The sequence below is a fragment of the Myotis daubentonii genome, chromosome 1, assembly GCF_963259705.1.
Source record: "Myotis daubentonii chromosome 1, mMyoDau2.1, whole genome shotgun sequence".
Taxonomy (NCBI): Eukaryota; Metazoa; Chordata; class Mammalia; order Chiroptera; family Vespertilionidae; genus Myotis; species Myotis daubentonii.
Genome location: NC_081840.1, coordinates 232,852,128 through 232,873,437, shown reverse-complemented (window position 1 = coordinate 232,873,437; position 21,310 = coordinate 232,852,128). Strand labels below are relative to the sequence as shown.

The following is a 21,310-nucleotide window of genomic DNA, read 5'->3' as shown; positions in this document are numbered from 1 at the left end:
TGCAACTCTTGGAATTCCTCATATTTCTGCCCCCCTCCCCCCCTTTTTTTTAACCAGTCTTGGCTAGAAGTCTGTCAATTTTGTCTTTTCAAGGAAGAGCTTTTTAATTTTTAAAATATCTCTCACTTGGTTTCATGAGTTACTGCAGCTTGATGTGCGTGCGATACGTATTTGATTAGTGAATGCTGTGGGACAAACAGTAAATGTTGGGAGATACCCGTGAGCACAGCAAGTCACTGTCCCTCTCACCGTCTCCTCGCCATCCTCCTCATCCTCCCAGAGGCACCCACTGCCACCACATCCTTGTCTGTTCCTCTGGAGAGGTTCCATTTGCTCTGCACCAAGGAGGTAGCGGTGGACACTGTCAGTAAGTGAGACGTGTGGCTCGCCCAGTGTCGTGTTCTGGGAGAGGGGTGCGTATGCCTCGAGAGGTAGGGGCTGCGCTCCAGCTTCTGAGGGCTGCTGACAAGTGTCTTGGAGCCTGAGCTTGGGTGCCATCTGCTTGGGGAGCTGCATTCCTGTGCTCATCTCACCTGGAGACCTGTGGGAGCCTGAGCCCTGCTCAGCCTGCTACATGGGAGAAGGAGTGAGAGGGCCTGTCCCCGTGCCGATGCCAGGAGGCCTGCAGGAGGCAGTGGACCCAGTCGGTCCACAGCTGCAGTGGCTTCTCCTTTCTTTCTGTGGCTACTCCCCTGCCTTCCTAAGTTGAGTTCTTTCTTACCCATCAGTTTCTGTTCTCTGGTATGTGCTGGAAACCTCTAATGGATGCTCTCGATTTCGAAATGTTAGTTGTATTGGCTCAATTTTAAGTATTATCCAATTTTCAGTATTTCTGTTTTGAACTATGAATTATCTACTGTTCATAAATATCCAAACATATCTCTCTAGGATTACCTTTAATCATGCTGATTTTACTTTACTGCTGTTAGAATTAGAGGTCATGATCTGTGGTCAGTTTCACTAACCTGTGGTTAAGTTTTCATGAATGTCCGTGAGAGCTTGAAAATGTCTCCTCAGGGTTGAGATGGAGAACTCCACGTCTTCCCGTGTTAATTATGCTCATAAGCCTTTTGTATTCTGATTGGTTCTCTGTGTGCTTAACTCTCTCAATTTCAGAGTAATATCCGTTCAAGTCTCCTACCATGCATGTACGTTTGTCTTTCTTATAAATATTTCCATCTTGATTGACATGTTTCAAGGCTGTGCTGGGTGACTATAGGTTAAAATGATTAAATCTTCACACATTCCTTTTCCTCGTTTTAAAAATATTTTTTATTTATTTTAAAAAAATATATTTTTATTGATTTCAGAGAAGAAGGGAGAGGGAGAAAGAGATAGAAACATCAATGATGAGAGAGAATCATTGATCGATCGGCTGCCTCCTGCATGCCCCCTACTGGGGATCAAGCCTGCAACCTGAGCATGTGCCGGATTTGAACCTGGGACCCTTCAGTCTGCAGGCCGAAGGTTTACTCACTGAGCCAAGCTGGCTAGGGACGCATTGTTCTTTTTCTTGCACTGAAACCATCTGAGGCCCCTTTGTCCTAACGAGCTACTTGCTGTGTCCTAGGTGAACTCCTTCCCTCTCCTCCTTTTCAGTCCCTGGATGGGGCCTGTATGTCCGCAGAGAGGCAGGCTTAACTTGGTCTCTTTTGTCCTACTTGTTAATAGTGAAATTGACCCTTGTCACTGAAGGATTGCGGGCATGTGGGTTTCGTTCTCTACAACACAGGTCCCGAGCCCAGCATTGCCCTCAGCCACATCCCCTCTCTGCCCCGGCCGGCCTCCGTCTTCTCACAGAGCTCCCTCTCTCCTGCGCTGGGTTAGCCAGACGCCTGCCCTCCATCCCACACTTTCCTTGGTGTTCCTGCTGTTTGGAACTTGATACAGATATCAGTGCAGCAGCATTATTTTGTGTCTCATGTGTTTTGTTTGAGATTCACAAATGTCACTTCTTCTTTGTTGCCACCTTTCGATGCGCTGCATTGGCGTGGTTTCCAGGTTTTGCTGTTGAGTGTTGTACCTGGAGCACATGCTCGCCCATTGTTGTGGATACACGTGGAGAAGGAGTCACGGGATTTAGAGTGTGAACTGACCTGCAAGTTAAGAGCAGTAGCATATTTTTCAATGAAAACTATTTTCTGAAACAAAAATAATGTCGTGAGGGCTCTGGTCGGTGTGGCTCAGTTGGTTGTCATCCCATGCACCTAAAGGTTGCAGGTTCGATTCCCAGTCAGGGCACATGCCCAGCTGGTGGCTTTGATCCCAAGTGGAGGGCATGCAGGAGGCAGCCAATCGATGTTTCTCTCTTCATCAATGTTTCTCTCTCTCCCTCTCCCTTCCTCTCTCTCTCTGAAATCAGTAACACATTATTTTTTAAAAATAATAATTTAGTGAGTAGAGTAGCATTTTTGTGAGAATCTTTTTTTTTTAAAATATATTTTATTGATTTTTTACAGAGAGGAAGGGAGAGAGATAGTTAGAAACATCGATGAGAGAGAAACATCGATCAGCTGCCTCCTGCACATCTCCTACTGGGGATATGCCCGCAACCCAGGTACATGCCCTTGACCGGAATCGAACCTGGGACCTTTCAGTCCGCAGGCTGACGCTCTATCCACTGAGCCAAGCTGGTTTCGGCTGTGAGAATCTTTTTAATGTTTGTATAATAGAAGATGCTAGATTCTCAATCTGTTGTGATAGGTTGTTTTGATTGAAGTATATGAAGAGAATATTTTAATACCTGTTTTTAGATAACTGCATTTTCTTCTTAAGCAAACTGTGTTTTCATGGTTAGTTACAGTGTAGAGTCAAGCAACCTCTATGATTTTCCTCTGCTGTTAAAGTCAAGTCCATGCTCTCTGGATGAGTCTCTTGCCCGTGTGTGATTTTGAAACACCACCCATCGGTCATTTGTGAGAGCAGTGGCTGACCAAGTTAGGGACCTAGCTGATGCAGCACCCCTCCTTGTCCAGTACTGGAAATCATATCTGTTATCACCATCTCCATCTCATCAGAAATGTACGCGCGGAGCAGCTTCTGCCCACAGTGATGGCCACAGATAGTGGCAGCTGTTCCCCTTGAAGTGACAGGCTCATTTCATTCATTTTTGAGAAAACGGGCTAATGGCCACGTCTGAGTCATCTCGTTGGGTCTGTCAGGCGTCCTTCCACGGGAGGCGGCTCGTGGCTGATGCTGCTCTTCACGGAGGTGCTTTCCCTGGGGACGCTTTATGTGCACTTCCTGTTTCCTCACAAGGAAGGTTCCAGCGGCGTGGCTGCAGGGCTGGGCTGGAACACATTCATGGCCCTGCTGCCCAGGGCCACTCCGACAGAGACCTGGTGCTTTTAAACTGAGCGCGTGGTGGGCAATGCAGCGGCACCGTACACCTGGCTGTGTAGCCGCTTCTTGCCGAGGGGCCGGCAGCTTCACCCACCGTCACGGCCAATGTCAGCACAGTGGGAAAGCCAGTGGCATCTTGGAGTGAATATGGAAACGGTTCTCACCAGTGGCCCCACTGAAAAGGTGCTCGGGACTCCCAGGGGCCCGTGGAGCACACGGTGAGAACCACCATTCTGTTGGGTTGTCTTTTCTTACTGCCGCGTGGCATTCATTCCTTTATGTTTAGTGAGACCCCGGTCGGCTATATGCCCCGCAGACATCACCCGCTTCTGATGGGCTTCCCTTTTCGCTATGTGTACACTGCCTTTGGATGAATACTAGTTCATTTTTAATCTAGCCAAATTGCTCAAAAAAATTTTAGTAATTACTGCCTTCTTTAGTTCTGTTTATTAGTGTTTTTTCTCCTATATGAAATCACAACTGCATTTTTAGTATGTATTTTCTTCTGTCAGCACAGTCCAAAGGAATATGTGAATGACGAATGTAAGCCACATAGGTAACTGAAAATTTTTTAGTAACCCCTTACCAAAACTAAAAAGAAACAGGTGATATTATGTTTTACCTCAGTATATATATCCAAGCTTATTTCAGCATGTACTCAATATAAAAAATATTAGTGAGATTTTTCTATATTTTCATACTGAATATTCAAAATGCTGCTCACCTTTCAAATACTCAGTAGTCACACATGATATGGGACTACTGAACAGCACGGTTTTATGCTTGTATTGTTTTGCATTCCAATTTTTTTTTTTAAGAGAGAGAGAGAAAGGGAGAGGGATAGAGAGATAGAAACATTGATGAAAGAGAAACATCATCAATTAGCTACCTCCTGCACACCCTCTACTGGGGATTGAGCCCACAAACTTGGGCATATGCCCTGACGGGGAATTGAACCAGGGACCTCTTGGTTCATGGGTCGATGCTCAACCACTGAGCCACTCCGGCCAGGCTGCTTTGCATAGACCAGTGATGGTGAACCTTTTGAGCTCAGCGTGTCAGCATTTTGAAAAACCCTAACTTAACTCTGGTGCCGTGTCACATATAGAAATTTTTTGATATTTGCAACCATAGTAAAACAAAGACTTATATTTTTGATATTTATTTATTTAAATGCCATTTAACAAAGAAAAAGCAACCAAAAAAATGAGTTCATGTGTCATCTCTGACACGCGTGTCATAGGTTCGCCATCACTGGCTGCATAGACCTACAGCCCACCTGGGATCGAAATTAAAATTTTATATGGTTGACAAATGTAAAACTTTAGATAATAATAAAAAAAATTTATATGGTGTGGAGTTAAGGTCAAGTTTAATGCATTGCCATGTGGAGATCCAAAGCTACCTTTGATTACTATGCAAAGGCCATGCTTCAGGACTCCAGAACGTGCACGTGCGCGTCCTGCACAGTAAAGTGCACACCTGGGGGGCTGTGGATGGATTTTCATGGTCTTTGAAGACGGTTGAAACACTTCGTATCCTGATAATGGGGGAAGGTGTGTTGAGAGCGGAGGGCTTTGGCCCTGACGTACGTGACCTGGGGCCTGGGTAGGACCGGTCAGGTCAAGGCTGTGAGGAAGGGCCGGAGGTGGTCTCCACACTTCGATGCTGAGCTGAGGCCGAGCAGGAGCCATCGCGGGCCTGGGCTGCCTGGGCAGGAGAGTTGAGACAGGCAGAGGAGGGCTGCTTGGGTGCTCTACACACACCTCCGGCCGCAGGCCTGCCTCAGAGAACCTGCTGCTTAGTAGCCAGGACCAGGCCTGTGTTGAATTCAGCAGTTTAGTTTCAGCTAATCATTCATCCTTTTCTTTAAAACAATGTGTACTTGAATTTTAATAATTTTCAGGGGTGTGTGTGTGTGTGTGTGTGTGTGTGTGTGTGTGTGTAAGTTGTAGACCAACTTGAATTTTCCTACTTACACAAGGACTTAAAAGCACAAGTTATATCGCATGTGACTTTAGTAGATGTTTGAATAGCAAGAAGTTTGGTTGGGTGGGAGGTGGCGCTTTGGGGAATTTTTTGTAAAGAGGTCTGGTAGCCAGCCCAGCAGCATCTGGCCACAAGGACGACTGCTCGGCAAATTCAGGTTCTGGTTTTGTGCGTTCAAGGTTGACTGTGCTAAAGGCTCTGTTTGGTTCTGGACATGAGCAGTTGTGTCTGGGTTCTCATGTATGTGGTTGAAATGTAAGTCCTGCATTTTACACTAAGAGCCAGATTCTTTACTAGTTACTCTACAGAAGGCATACAGCCCCAATTGAAACCATCCATTTAAAATGCTGATATTCGCCCTTCTCTTGAATGTTTGTCATAATACAAACATACCGCCCCTTTATAATGAACTTCATGGAGTGGATGCCCACGTAATTTGTCACTACTGTCCAGAATTGTCAGAATGAGAGGACAGAAAGATCATCGGAATGGTGGTCTTTGACTTTTTTCGCTTAATATATGCTTTTGAGATTCATCCATGTCACTACGTGTGCCAGTGTTAATTTTTTTTTTATTTCTAAAGTAGAGGTCCAATGCACGAAATTCGTGCATGGGGCAGGGTGGGGGGCAATGGTGTCCCTCAGCCCTGCCTGTGACTTCTCGCAATCCGGGACATCCCTCTTGCAATTAGGGACCCCTCGCTCCTAACGGCCCGCCTGCTCACTCCTTACCACTTGGCTCGCTGCTCCTTACCGCCCACCTGCTCACTCCTTAGCGCTGCCGAGGAGGCGAGGAGGCGAGGAGGCGGAAGAGGTTCCCGCCACTGCTGTGCTGGCCAGCCCTGAGCCCAACTTCTGGCTGAGTGGCACTCCCACTGTGGGAGCACACTGACCACCAGGGGGCAGCTCCTGCATTGAGCATCTACTCCCTGGTGGTCAGTGCGTGTCACAGCCACCGGCCGTTCTGGTCGTTCCTCCGTAATGGTTTCTGGGCTTTTATATTTATACCAAATAGCATTCCATTGTATGGATGAACCACCATTTGTTTCTCCACCAGCAGTAGAGGGACATTTGTGTTTGCTGCTTTGGGCTGTTGAATAAAGCTCCTAACAACATCTCAGTACATGTCTTTGTGTCGACATAGTTCATTTCTCTTAGATAAAGACCTAGGAGTGGATTCAAGGTCATAGGCTAAGTGCATGTCTAATGTCACAAGGAACCATCATGCTGTGTTTCAGAGTGCTGGTGCTGTTTCCCAGCCACGTGTGCGAGTCTCCGTTGGCCTCCATCCTCGCCTAGGCTGGGTGTTGACAGTCCTTAATGATAGCCATGCCAGTGGCTCAGTATTAGCCCAGAGAGCTTTAGTTTGCATTTTCCTAATGGCTTGTTGAGCATCTTTTTATTGCTTTTTTCCCACCTGTATCTTGATGAAGTGGCTATTCACATCTTTTACCTGGTTTTAATTGGTTTGTTTATCTTATTGAGTTGTGAGAGATCTTTATATATTCTGAATACAAGCCTTTTATTCGATACGTTTCTCAAATATTTTCTCCCAGTGTGTGGCCTGCCTTTGCATTATATAACACTCTTTTATGTAGAGCAATAGTTTTACATTTTGGTCAAGTCCAAGTTATCAACTTTGAAATGGTTTGGGCTTTTGTGTTCTATGGGAGAAGTCTTGGCTGCCTCAGATTTAAAGAACTTCTGGTCTGTGGTTTTTCTAGATGTTTTATGGTTTGAGCTTATACATTTGATCTGTGACCCATTTTCAGTGAACTTTTGTGTCTTTGTAAAGAGTTGCAGTTCATCCTTTTTGTATGTGGATGCCCAGTTGTTCCAGAACTGTTTGTTGAAAATACTGTTTTTCCTCATTGAATTACCTTGGCATTTTTATTTAAAAAATCAATTGATGCCATATGAGAGGGTCTGCTTCTGGACTCTGTGTTCCACTTTGCATAGGTACGGTCCTTTTGCCAGTACCATACTGTCTTGATTCGAGAAGCTAAGTTATGAAATTAGGTAGTAGTGGTCCCCAGCTTTGTTATTTTTTTTATAAGTGTTTGGCTATTTTAGGTCCTTTGCATTTCCATAAAAAGTTTAGTATCGTCTTGCTAGTTTCTACAGAAATACCTGCTGAGATTTTAACTGGCACTGTGTTGTGTTATAGATCAGTTTGGGGAAAAGTGACATCTTAATATTGAGTCTTCCAACCCATGAATGTGGTATGAATCTTCATTAATTTAGGTCTTTCAAGTTTATTCTTAGAATAGTTCTGTAGTCTTCAAACTGTAGGCTTTGCATGTAGTGTATTGAAAACTTTCCAAAGTATTTCATATTTTTCTAGCTATTTTAAATTATGCTTCTAACATTTTTAAATATCCAATTGTTTATTGCTAGTATATAGAAATGCAACTGCTTTTTTGTAAATTGAGTTTATATCCTATGAAATCCCATTTATTCTAGTGGTCTTTTGGTAGAGTCCTTATAGGATTGTCTCCGTAGATGATCATGTCCTCTATAAGTAACGTGTTTCTTCCTTTCCAAACTGTATGACTTTTGCTTTTTCTTGCCTTGTTACATTGGTTAGGACCTTTAATATGAAGCTGAATAGGAGTGATGTGAGCAGACATTCTTGCCTGTTCCCAGTCTTAGGGGGAAAGCACTTAGTCATTTACTGTTAAGTATGATGTTAGTGGTAGGTTTTTGCAGATCAGGTTGAAGAAGTATTTTTCTGATTTTAGTTTGCTGAGTCTTACCAGGAATGGATATTTAATTTTGTAAAACTTTGTCTATATCTATGGAGATGATCATGGAGGTGCTTTTGTTAAAATTAGTTATGGTGGTTTTTAAATGTTGAAAGCACGTTGCATTCCTGGGATACTCCAGAGTTGGTTGTGATGTATGTGTTATGCTTTCTCTAGGTTGCTCTATTGCAGGGGTCCTCAAACTTTTTAAACAGGGGGCCAGTTCACTGCCCCTCGTTGGAGGGCCGGACTGTAGTTTAAAAAAAAACTAGTCGGCTGCTAAACAACAGGCAGCGGCGGCAAAAACACCCGGTGGGCCAGATAAATGTTTTCGGCGGGCCGCAGTTTGAGGACCCCTGCTCTATTGGATTTGCTAACGTTTTAAGGATTATGGCATCTATGTTCACGGGGTTTCTTAGTCTGTAGGTTTCTTGTCACAAAGATATTGATCTTTGTGTGGTTTTGGTGTCAGAGTATTACCTCATAGAATGAACTAGGAAGCATTCTCTCCTCTGCTTCTCCTGTGAAAAGTTTGTGTAGCATTCCTGTGATTTCTGCTTAAGTGTTTGGTAGGCTTCCCCGGTGACACTGTCTTGACCCAGAGTTGCTTTATTGGGATGGTTTTGAACTAGGAGTTCAGTTTATTTTATAAAGTTTATCTTTCAATTTATGGGATCTGTAGTGATTGCACCAACCCCACTCCTTTCATTCCTGATACTGTGGTTGAGTTTTGTCTCTCTCTCTCTCTCTTTTTTTTTTTCCTGACAACCTGGCTAGAGGTTTATCATTTTTATTTAAAATATATTTTTTAATATATTTTATTGATTTTTTACAGAGAGGAAGAGAGAGAGATAGTTAGAAACATCGATGAGAGAGAAACATCGATCAGCTGCCTCTTGCACACCCCCCACTGGGGAAGTGCCCGCAACCCAGGTACATGCCCTTGACCGGAATCGAACCTGGGACCTTTCAGTCCGCAGGCCCACGCTCTATTCACTGAGCCAAACTGGTTTCGGCTTTTTTTTTTTTTTTAAATATATTTTTATTGATTAAGATATTACATATGTGTCCTTGTCCCCACGTTACCCTCTACACCCCCCCCCCCCCCGTTGTCCGTGTCCATTGGTTAGGCCTATATGCCTGCATGTAAGTCCTTTGGTTGATCTTTCCCCCTTACCCCCACCCTCCCCTACCCTCCCTCCAAAGCCCGACAGTCCAATCAATGCCTCTCCGTCTCTGGATCAGTCCTTGTTCATCAGTTTATGTTGTTCATTATATTCCACAAATGAGTGAGATCCTGTGGTATTTATCTGCTCTCCAGTTCCATCCATGCTGTGGCAAATGGTAAGAGTTCCTTTTTCTTCTTCCTCTTCTTAAAGAATACCTTTCAGCATTTCATATAATGCTGGTTTGGTGGTGATGAACTCCTTTAGCTTTTTCTTATCCGTGAAGCTCTTGTTCTGACCTTCTATTCTGAATGATAGCTTTGCTGGATAAAGTAATCTTGGTTGCAGGTTCTTGCTATTCATCACTTTGAATATTTCTTGCCACTCTCTTCTGGCCTGCATGGTTTCTGTTGAGAAATCAGCTGACAGTCGTATGGGTACTCCCTTGTAGGTAACTGAGTTTCTTTCTCTTGCTGCTTTTAAGATTCTCTCTTTGTCTTTTGCTCTTGGCATTTTCATTATGATGTGTCTTGGTGTGGTCCTCTTTGGCTTCCTTTTGTTTGGGGTTCTCTGCACTTCCTGGACTTGTAAGTCTATTTCTTTCACCAGGTGGGGGAAGTTTTCTGTCATTATTTCTTCAAATAGGTTTTCAATATCTTGCTCTCTCTCTTCTTCTGGCACCCCTATAATTCGGATGTTGGTACGCTTGAAGCTGTCCCAGAGGCTCCTTACACTATCTTTGTATTTTTGGATTCATTTTTCTTTTTCCTTTTCCAGTTGGGTGTTTTTTTGCTTCTTCATATTTCAAATTGTTGACTTGATTTTTGTGATCCTCTAGTCTGCTGTTGGGAGTCTGTATAATATTCTTTATTTCAGTCAGTGTATGCTTAATTTCTAGTTGGTCCTTTATCACAACCTCGAGGGTCTCATTAGATTTCTTGTAGGTCTCATTAAGTTTATCAGCAGTTTCTAGAAAATTCTTGAAAAACCTTAAAAGTGTGGTTTTGAACTCTATATCCAGTAGTTTGCTTTCCTCCATTTCTGTCATTTGTGTCCTTTTTCTTTGTCTGCGCATTTGTTATGCTTCCCTGTGTTGATAAAGTGGTTTTCTGTGCTAAGTGTCCTCTAGGGCCCAGTGGTTCAGTCTCCCCAATTACCTGAGGAGGACACTCTTGGTGTACCCCCTTGTGGTCTTTGTGCACAGTCTTGTTGTAGTTAAGCCTTGATTGTTGTTTGTATCACTGGGAGGAATTGACCTCCAGGCCAATTGGTTGTGAGAATCAGCTGTGTCTGCAGTGGGAGAACTTCTGTGCTGGAGACACCCCTCCGGGGCAAGACTTGCTTCAATGGGGCCTTGGTGCTCACTGAGTCTGCCCCCTGAGTGTGTCCTTTATGGTTCCACGGAGCTGCAAACTGGATGGTCCCACTCTGACCACTGGGCACACTCGCTCCTGGTTCTCTAGGGAGGTGCTAATCTAGCCTCTACCTTAGGCTATCCAGCAAAAGCCTCCCTGCAGGGCTTGGGTGGGGCGGGTCCCACGGGGATCAACAGGGCGGGGCTAGCAGTTAGGCTGCTCTCAGAGGCCCAGCTTCTCAGTGAATCGGCAATCACTGCAAGCTCCTCTGAGAGAAAGCTGCCCTCGAGTTCTGACCAATGCCAGACAGTCCCGCTTCTCCCGTATGAGTCTGGGTCCCCAGAGACTTGCCTGGAACAGGAGCTCAGAGCCTGAGACTCCCTCCCGATTGAAAAGGACAACTGTGCCCTCAGCCGCCCGCCCGCTCCGTGTGCGCCTCTGTACCTTAGTATTTTACTTCCGCACTGCGCCTCCTCTGAGTCTCGGTATGCTTTTCTCTTTCCTTCTAGTTGTAGAATTTCCACTCAGCCAGCCTTCATGTGGTTCTGGATGATGTCCGTTCCGTCTTTTAGTTGTATTTTTAAAGTGGCTGTTCGAGACAGCAAACTCTGGTGTTTACCTATGCCTCCATCTTGGTTTCTCCGATGGCCTTCATTTTAAAGTCTATTTTGTCTGATATGAGTATTGATACTCCAGCTTTTTTTTCTTTTTTATTTGCATGGAGATTTTTTTTTTTTTTCATCCTTTCATTCTCATCCTGTGTATGTCTTTTGTTTTGAGGTGGGTCTCTTAAAACAGTGTATAGTTGGGTCATATTTTTGTATCCATTTAGCTACCCGATGCCTTTTTATTAATCCATTTACATTTAGGGTTATTATTGATAGGTACTTATTTATTGCCATTTTAATTCTGTATGCCTAGGTGTCTCTCTGTTTCTTCTTCTCATTACAGCAATCCCTTTAGCATTTCTTGTAATGCTGGCTTGGTGGTGATGAACTCTTTTAGCCTTTTTTTTTTTTTTTTTTGGTCTGGGAAGCTCTTTAATTGACCTTCTATTTCGAATGATAGCCTTGCTGGAGATAATAATCTTGGTCTCAGATCCTTGCTTTCCATGACCTTGAGTACTTCATGCCATTACCTTCTAGCCCAGCCGTGGGCAAACTACAGCCGTTTGAAATGAATAAAACTAAAAAAAAAAAAAAAAGACCATACCCTTTTATGTAATGATGTTTACTTTGAATTTATATTAGTTCACACAAACACTCCATCCATGCTTTTGTTCCGGCCCTCCGGTCCAGTTTAAGAATCCATTGTGGCCCTTGAGTCAAAAAGTTTGCCCACCCCTGTTCTAGCCTATAGAGTTTCTGATGAGAAATCAGGTGTTAGCCTTATGGGAACTCCTTTGTAGGTAACAGTTTTCTTTTCTCTTGCTGCCTTTAAGATTCTTATTTGTCTTTTTAATTTTTGGCATTTTAATTATGATGTGTCTGGTTGTGGGTCTGTTTTGGTTCTTCTTGTTTGGGGTTCTCTGTGCCTCCTGAACTTGTGTGACTTTTTCCTTTTCCAGGTTAGGTAAGTTTTCTGCTATTATTTCTTCAAACACCTTCTCTATTGCTTTCTCCCTTTCTGCCTCTTCTGGCACATTTACTATTCTAATATTGTTATATTTTACATTGTCCCACAGCTCCCTTAAGCTGTCGTCCTGTTTTTTCTTTTTTCTTTTTAGTTCTCTGAGTGATATTTTCCAACTCTGTTTTCTAATTAACTGAGTAGATCCTCAGCTTTCCTTAATCTGCTGTGTATTCCTTCCAATGTGTTCTTTGTGTTATGTCATTCTTTATCTCAGAGTGTACTTTTTTTGTAGTTACTATATCTTTTTTTATGCTGTTGAGCATTTTTACCACCATTACTCAGAACTCTGATTCAGATAAATTTTTTATACCTGCTTCATTTATCTCTTCTTCTGGAAAATTCTCTAGTTCTTTCATGTGAGGGTTGTTTCTTTGTCTCCTCATTTTGGCTTTTTGTTTGGATTTGTGACTATATATTAGGTGGATTCTCTACACCTCTCAATCTTTAGTGCCGGACAGTGTTAAAGGCTGTTTCTGACCAATTGGACCAGGCATAGACTCAAATCCGCCAGAGACCGCTCTGCCAACAGACTGATAGGATGCCTACTTGAATTGCCCCCAGACAATTGTCCCCAGGAGTGTGGAGAGTTTTTTTCTACAGGGTGGGACAGTTGCTTCTGCCCGGAGGCTAATTGTTACTTTTAATCTCTTAAGTGTCCTCAGGGCAAGGTGTTTTCCATTAGGGTGTGTCCACTGTCTTCCCCCCAGGCAAGGCAGATGTCTTTGTGGGAAAGATGTCCTCCTCTGTGTGAGGGAATGACTCAGACCAGGAAACTTGGGGTGTCTGCCTTCTGAGCTCTGTGTCCTGAGTCCCCTGTCCTGGGTTCTGCTCTCACAGCTCCAGTCCACCTCACCCTCCCTCTGCCAGAGCTCCAGGTGGGTGGCTCCACAGGGAATTTTGTGTGTTGGCCCTTTAAGAGGGTGCCCCAACGTTCAGCTGCCACTCCCTGGCAGACAGCACCCCACTGTTTTTCACAGTTAGATGTTATGCGGGTACCCTTCTCAGTTCTGGTGCTCTCTGCTGGGGGCCCCAGCTTGGGGATTAGACCCCAGAGTTCTCAGTGGCACCCCCCACAGCTGAGATATCTCTCTGGGACTTCAGTGCCGTCTGTGGGTGCCCAGCCAGCCCTTTCGCCCCTCCGCCCCTCCACCCCTCCTACTAGTCTCTATGCGTCTCCACCTTCGGTCCTTGGGTATCAGGGTTCTCTCCTGCGAGGTTTCCGTTGATTATTCAGGAAGTTTTTCTGTATTTTAGTTTTTATACCAGTTTGTTCCTGGGAGCGTGTCCATGCCAGATAATCTTCTTTTTTCTTAAAGTACAATTGATATACAACATTATATGAGTTTCAGGTGTACAACGTAACAACTTGATATTTGTATATATTGCAGAATGATCATGACAGTAAGTCTACTTGGCATCCATCACCACCCAGTTACAATTAATTTTTCTTGTGATGAGAACTTTTAAGATCTATTCTCTTAGCAACTTTTAAACACACAACACAGTACTGTTAACTGTAGTCTCCATGCTGTACATTACATCCCCAGGACTTACTCATTTTATAACTAGAAGTTTGTACCTTTTGACGCTCTTTTTGTTATTATTAGCTCAATTCTGTTATAATCCGTGAACTTATTCATGTGATTTAATTATTAAAAATTGTTGACATTTGTTTTATTGGCTAATCTTGGTTGATGTTTCATGTCCATTTGAAAGAATTTATGTTCTCTTGTTGGAAAGATAGTACTATGAATATTATTAGTTAAATCAAATTGGCTGATGGTGGTGTTCACATGGGCTACATCCTTTCTGGTGTTTTGTCTAGTTCATATATCCCCTTTTTATGTGGGACACCCTGACCTGTGAGGTAGACATCTTAATTTTCTCTTACAAATGTTTTGTTAATTTTCTTAGTCTTGATTCTTGCTGTGCTTCATTTTGGATTATTTCTATCACTTATCTTCAGGTTTATTGATACTCTACTGTGTTTGATCTCTTAAAGCCTATCTTGTTTATATATTCTTTTAAGGTGTTTTTTTTTTTTTTTTTTTTAATAACACAATTAGAGGCCCGGTGCACAAAAATTTGTGCACTCGGGGGGAAGAGAGGGTCCCTCAGCCCGGCCTGTGCCCTCTCGCAGTCTGGGACCCCTCGGGACATAACGACCTGCTGGCTTAGGCCTGCTCCCGGGTGGCAGAGGGCAGGCCCAATCCCTAGGTGCAGCCCCTGGTCGGGCTCAGAGCAGGGCTGATTGGGAGTTGGTGCGCCGCCCCTGTCATGCACAGAGCAGGGTGGATCGGGAGGTTGTGATGCCACCCTCAGTCACGCTCAGGGTAGGGCCGATTGGGGGGTTGGGGCACCGCCCCCTGTCACACTCAAGGCAGGGTCGATGGGCAGGTTGCGGCGCCACCCCCTGTCACGCACAGAGCAGGGCCCATCAGGGGGTTGGGGAGCTGCCCCCTGTCACGCACAGAGCAGGGCCTATCAGGGGGTTGGGGAGCTCCCCCCTGTCACTCACAGAGTAGGGCCGATAGGGGAGTTGGGGCACCGCCCCCTGTCACACACAGAGCAGAGCGGATCAGGGGGTTGGGGCGCCGCACCCTGTCACACTCAGGGCAGGGCCGATGGGGAGGTTATGGCTCTACAACATCACACACAGAGCAGGGCCCGTGGAGGGCAGTTGGGGCGCTGCCCTCTATCACCCACAGAGCAGGGCCAATCAAGGGGTTGGTGCGCCGCCAGTGTCACACTCAGGGCAGGGCCGATGGGGAGGTTATGGTTCTACCGCGTCACACACAGAGCAGGGCCCGTGGCGGGGGGGAAGGGGTTGGGGCGCCCCACCCTGTCACACACAGAGCAGGGCTGATAAGGGGGTTGGGGCACCGCAGCCTGTCACACACACAGCCGTAGGGCGATCAGGGGGTTGGGGAACTCCCCCCTATCAGGCACAGAGCAGGGCGGATCAGGGGGTTGGGACGCCTTCCCCTGTCACGAACAGAGCAGGGCAGATAGGGAGGTTGTGGCTCTGCCCCCTGTCACACACAGAGCCACAGGGCAATCAGGGGGTTTGGGCGCTGCCCCCTGTCACGCTGATCCTGGTGCCGGGAGGCCTCGCGGCTCTGCTGATCCGGGTGCTGGGAGGCATATTACCCTTTTACTATATAGGATAGAGGCCTGGTGCACGGGTGGGGGCCGGCTGGTTTGCCCTGAAGGGTGTCCTGGATCAGGGTGGGGGTCCCCACTGGGGCTCCCTGCCAGCCTGGGTGAGGGGCTGATGGCTATTTGCAGCTGGTCACACACCCTTCAGGGTGGGGGTCCCCACTGGGGTGCCTGGCCAGTCTGGGTGAGGGGCTGAGGGCTGTTGTCAGGCTGGCGGGTGACTGAAGCTCCCAACTGCTCCTTTTTTTCTTTATTTTGGGCCAGCTTTAGCTCTGAGGCTTGGCTCCAGCCCTTAGGCCTCTGCTGCTGAAAGCAGGTTTCTGGCCTTTGTTTACCTTCTGTATTTGAAACAATGTTGCGATCCTGCTGGCTGAAGCCCGGCTGACTAAAGCAGGTTTCTGGGGTTTTGTTTAGCTTCTATATTTGTAGCATAGTTGCTTACAGTTGCAGCTCAGAGGCCGGCAGCAGCAGGCGGGGAACGTTGGAGTCCTCCGTCATTGAAGCAAGCAAACCTCATGCTAGCTTTAAGCTGCCTGGCTACCGGCCGCCATCTTGGCTGGCAGTTAATTTGCATATTGCCCTGATTAGCCAATGGGAAGGGTAGCAGTCGTATGCTAATTACCATGTTTCTCTTCTATTAGCTAGGATACACTTGTGTTATTCTATTTAAGCTACTAACTTTGTGGTAATTTGTTACAGCAGGAAACTAATACACTTTCACCCACCAGCACATCAGCTCCAAGAGGCCAGGATGTGTCTTGTTCGCGGCCATGTCCCCAGCACCCTGAGCAGGGTCTCACTCATGGGAGGTGCTCAGGAGATATTTGTTGATTGACTGGACGGCTGTTTCAACAACCAGGAGCTCCATCCCCTGGACTGAGATGAATGACCCAGAGTGGTCATCCGATCTTTTAGGATGTTTTTCATCTCTAGAAGTTCTGTTTGCTTGTGTTTTACACCTTCACTTTCTCTCTTCGTGTTTATGCTTCCCCTCTACTTTCTTGAACACATGGAGTTTATCTGTAATCTCCAGTTTCAGATCCTTGTCTCTTGGTAGCATCACATCAGTTATTTTGGGGTCTGTTTCTGTTGATTAGTTTCCCTCCTGGTTAGGTGTCATATTTTCCTGCTTCTTGGTTTTGTTATTGGGTGCTGGACCTTGTGCATTTTACATCGTTGAGTGGCAGGTTTTGTTGTGTTCTTTTTTTTTTTTAAATATATTTTATTGATTTTTTTTTTTACAGAGAGGAAGGGAGAGAGATAGTTAGAAACATCGATGAGAGAGAAACATCGATCAGCTGCCTCCTGCACATCTCCTACTGGGGATGTGCCCGCAACCCAGGTACATGCCCTTGACCGGAATCGAACCCGGGACCCTTCAGTCCGCAGGCTGATGCTCTATCCACTGAGCCAAACCGGTTTCGGCTTGTTGTATTCTTTTAAGCTGCATTGGACTTGGACCAAATGCAGTAACTGAAGTTAAAATCTGTATCAGCTGAGGACACACTTAAGTACTTACTCGTCATCTTGTGCCCTGTTTATAAGGCCTTCACCTCATCCCTTGTCAGCAGGAATCGTTACTGTCCCGGTTCTTGGTTGCTGCTCCGAGTCTGTCCTGTGTGCCCGGCAGCGCTGTTGGTGTGGAACACAGCAAGAGCAGGCCAGGAAAGGTGGTTGAGGTCACCACACCACTCATTTGAACAGGGACACGCTTACATAGAGAACTCGCTTCCCAGATCTGTAAAAGGAACTTAGAAGGGTCTTGGTGGATCCAGGGAGCAGCCACTCGAGCATGGGGAGGGGAGAAGGTGTGGTTAGGGTCCTGGGCAGCAGAATGGCTGCTGAGGAACTGCAGGCCCAGCTGGTGGGCTCACTGGGGTCCCCCTCACACCCCTGGGTAGCAGGAGCAAGCTGAGAAAAGGCAGGTAACCAGGGGGAGACCTGCCCCCGCAGTGCCCCTCCAGCACCCTCTGCTGACAAGGCTGGACATGGTGCCACTGGCCAGGGAGCAGTGTGCAGGGCCCGCCCTTCACAGAGCAGGGCTGGGAGGGTGGGCTGAAGCGGTAGTTGATGGCTGGTTCAGCCTGCTCCCTGAGTAGGTGTTGATCTTTCCGCTGAGGCATGCCAGGTAGAGAGAATTGTCTTCAGGGTTGAGTGGATCAGCGCTCCAGGCAAAGGGGGTGAGTGCAGCGGGTCAGAGCAGGGTCTGCATTGGAACCTGGAAGCCCGTGGTCAGGAAGGTCGTTTGTTTCCAGGTGTGGAAGGTTCCGCGCGGGAGCTCCACGCTGGCTCACTTTGGAGTCACTCTGGCTGTGGCTCAGGAGCCCAGGAGGAGGCGGCCCTGGTTAAACTCGGCCGGCAGCAGGGGAGACCCGCGTGTGGTCTGAGCGCTGCAGCCAGGTGGGCAGAACAGGAGCACCGCTTCACGGGCTGCCTGCCACCCGCCTAAGGAGTGACGCCAGCCCTCGGGGATGGGGAGACTTGAGGGGTGACAAGAGGAGGAACCATGCATTTTCTCCACGTGACTCTGCCCTTGGTGCCAGAGAGAAAAAGTCCTGTGTAACATTCGTTCAGAAAGTTCCAATGTCTCAGTTTTGTGTGTTTTCTAAAAGGCATGTTTCTGAAATTTGCATGAGCATTTAAACATGAGTCTGTGCTGTTCTCTCTTTCAAGCAGGGCCAGGACTTCCTTCTCCACGGCCCTCTGGGCGGGTCCCCGGCAGAGGCAGGCGGCGGGAGGCTGGCTCTGGGCGCCCAGCCACTGCCCTCCGACACGTCTTGTGCTTGTGAGGCCTGCAGCGAGCGCAGGTACGGTGGGCGTGCAGGAGAGTGGGTGCTGGGGCTGGGCAGGACCGGCTTCTTCCTAAAGGCCACACCCTCCTGAGGGGAGCCAGTGGCCAGGCGGTGGTCAGGGAGACCGGGCGAGTGAAGCTCCTCCCTCCTTCCCGCCCTGAGGACTGACTGGAGGGAGCGAGTCCTCAGGAGGGACAGGAGCCAGGACTCAGTCATTGGAACCCAGGGTCGGTGGAGTGGACTGGGGCCGGGCCGTGGTGGGGGTGAGAGCTGCCTAATGGGCCCGGGCAGTAGAGGTCTGGGAGCGGGGCTGGTCAGCATTCCCTATCCCTGTTGTGGGAGGGGGCCAACATCTCCCAGAGACGAGGTCAAGGGGACTGGCTGACCAAGGGCACCCCAGGGGCTGTGCCAGTCCGCTGCAGCGACAGCAGAGCCGGATGGAGTGGGGAAGGAAGTGGGTGTGGACGGGAGGGCCGTGATGGAGTCGGGGATGGCGAGGGTGGTGCTAACTGACCCTGACCCCCTGCCTTGTGCTGCCTCACAGAGAGATCTCGGCAGAGACGGACCGGGAGCCGCAGCAGCTGCAGAACTACTGGTCTGAAGTGCGCTACATGGTCCGCTGCATTTACCGCCAGGCGGGGACCCCGTTGGCAGACGACCAAGACCAGTCCCTGGTGCCTGATAAGGAGGGGGTGAAGGAGCTCGTGGATAGGTACACGTGTCCCCTGTGTCTTGTCCTTTCTCGCCGGTGCCCAGGGAGCTGTGCTCTCAGGGTCTGGGTGCACTGCGGGGACTCAGCAGACACCTGGCAGGAGGGAGCCCTCTGTGTCAGGTTACAAGCTCTGATTTGCTGAAACCCTTACTGCCCACATAGTGGGAGTGGAGTCACCCTTCTGCCACTTCTCATGTTGAGATTGACACTAAGTACTTCTGTGCTGGGTGCTGCTGAGCACTGGCTTAGCCTGAGGAAGACATTGGGCAGCTGTCCCATCCACGCAGGCTCCGTGCAGCATGGCAGCCGGGGAACAGGCACTGCACGTGAGTGGCCAGCGCTGTGGCCAGGCCTGCCCGTGGGTGTCTCAGACGGCAGTGGCTTACACGTGGCGTCTGCTCTTCAGACCCCCCATGCTCATGACAATGCAGAATTTGAGGTGGACCTAATTTTTATTTTTCCTTAGAGTCTTAGCATCTTTTTTCTCTTTTTTGAAATGTTCCAAATAAAAGTGATAAATTTGAGTTATACATTTCATGGATTGGTTCTCATATTGGTTTCTTTTTCTCACGTTTTGAATGCGGCACCTTCAGGGGTTTTATAAACTCTTGCTTGCTGTGCCTTAGTTTATCCCGGACAAGGGAGTAGTGGTTGGCCGTGGGCTGTGCTGACTGGTGGATGGATTCGGGGTTTGACCTGTGAACCCCTGCTGTTGCTGAGCTGGTTCCAGGGGGGCCAGGTACCGTTTTTGCAGTTAGATTTCCCAGTGAGCGTTAGGAAGATCTCGGCAACCTGCACATGAGAACCGTGACTTCACGGCTTAGGAAGAGCCTAAAGTGAGATCAAAGGCAATTGAGAGAAAATATGCAGCAGCTTGGGTAGCGGAGGGACGTCTGGCAGAGATGGGACAGTGGCCTGTGGGTGGCTGAGGTTTGGGAAGCACGTTATCTAATAGTGAAACCCACTGTTAGGCTTGGGTAAGCCCACGTCCCCTTGCGGTTGTAGGTACTGTGTTATCCTTAGTCTTTGTGTCCAAGAGCACTTTGTGTTTACATCGCGATGAGTCAGGAGGGATGTCTGTGAGGCCCATTTCCAGGGCTTGTCTCCTGGTGGAGGTGACCCTCTCCCCTCCTGCCCTGGCATCCTGCGGGATCTGCTCTGCTACCACCCCCCGCCTCCGCTCCTGCCCCACGCCCTTCATTCCTGCCCTGGGGCCTTGCACTTGCTCTTCTCCCTCTGGCCTGCTCTTCCCTTTTCAGGGTCTCTCTCTTTTTTTTCTCCTTGCATCATTCACATTAGTCTTCAGGCAGCTTCTCAAAGAGGTTCCCTATCTAAAGTCCCAGGGCCTCCTCACATCACCCGTGACACTCACCTTTCTTTTCTTAAATTGCTGCCCACCAACCACATTGCATGTGTGCGTGTGTGTGTGCGTGTGCACGGCAGCATGGCCTCCACCACACGGGGCAGTGCAGTGCAAGTACGTGTGTATGACAACATCTCCGGCACCCTCCTTTCTCTCGGTGTATAACTTTAAGAAGATCTACTTGCAAAAGTACGACGGTCATTTCATTACATTCATAAGATCAACAATGGACAAGGAAAGAAGATGAAATGTGTGACTGATTTCGCCATGCTCATTAAATGTATAACTAAGAAGGAGGTGTCCAGTCTACCTGTACGTTTGATTGTCCCTGTGTCACTCGAATCTTGTGTGGGTTTTCTTTAGCAGATGAAAAACATTCTGTTTCAGCGGACAGGTTGCTAGAGCAGTGGTCGCCAACCTTTCGGACCTCACGGACTACCATGGCCCACAGACCTTTGGTTGGCGACCGCTGTGCTGGATTATTCTGCTAAAAAATCAGTTTATCTCTGCGGAGTGTACTAATCCACAGTGGTTTTTACTGTGTTCTAGCCACATTTTGTATAAGGTGTCACATGTTCCATTGCAGGATTTTACGTGGCCTTTGTCTTTTACAGCCTAGATGCTGTGGCCATTTTAAAGTGGGATAAAGTGGAATAGGTGCCCTGGCCAGTGTGGTTCAGTTGGTTGAACATTGTCCTGTGCACTAAAAGGTCGCTGGTTTGGTTCCTGGTCAGGGCACATACCTAGATCACCTGGTTGATCCCCTGTTGGGGCAAGTATGTGAGGCAACCGATCAGTGTTTCTCTCTCACATCAATGTTTCTCTCTCCTTCTCCCTTCTTTCTCTAAAAATAATCAATAAACACATATTTTAAAAAATAAAGTGGAGTAGGCGATAACTCACCTTTTTCTCTTTTGACCAAATGTGGTGCCCAGCGGTGGAAGGATTCACTCTATAAAGAGCAGGAGCTGTGAGGCGCCGTGTATTTACAGCTCGTGGCTAACACAGCGGCCACTCCACTGACCGGGTGGAGCTGGATGTGGGGTTGCTGCTGCCG

At 47.4% G+C, this 21,310-nt stretch overlaps 1 protein-coding gene across 6 annotated transcripts in view; it reads left to right on the top strand.

Annotated features, from left to right (window-relative positions):
- The window catches only part of FAM193A (family with sequence similarity 193 member A), a 109,880-nt gene that overhangs the window by 46,383 nt on the left and 42,187 nt on the right, over positions 1–21,310 (top strand). For 2 of the 6 annotated variants that reach the window (XM_059677197.1, XM_059677214.1), the window contains exons 3-4: positions 18,063–18,193; positions 18,723–18,890. The exons of 1 other annotated variant lie outside the window; for it this stretch is intronic. In XM_059677197.1, the coding sequence (XP_059533180.1) occupies positions 18,063–18,193; positions 18,723–18,890 (299 nt within the window). Of the gene's footprint in view, positions 1–18,059; positions 18,194–18,722; positions 18,891–21,310 lie in introns of all 6 variants that reach the window. 3 more of the 6 variants (XM_059677186.1, XM_059677205.1, XM_059677225.1) reach the window with 2 other exon arrangements.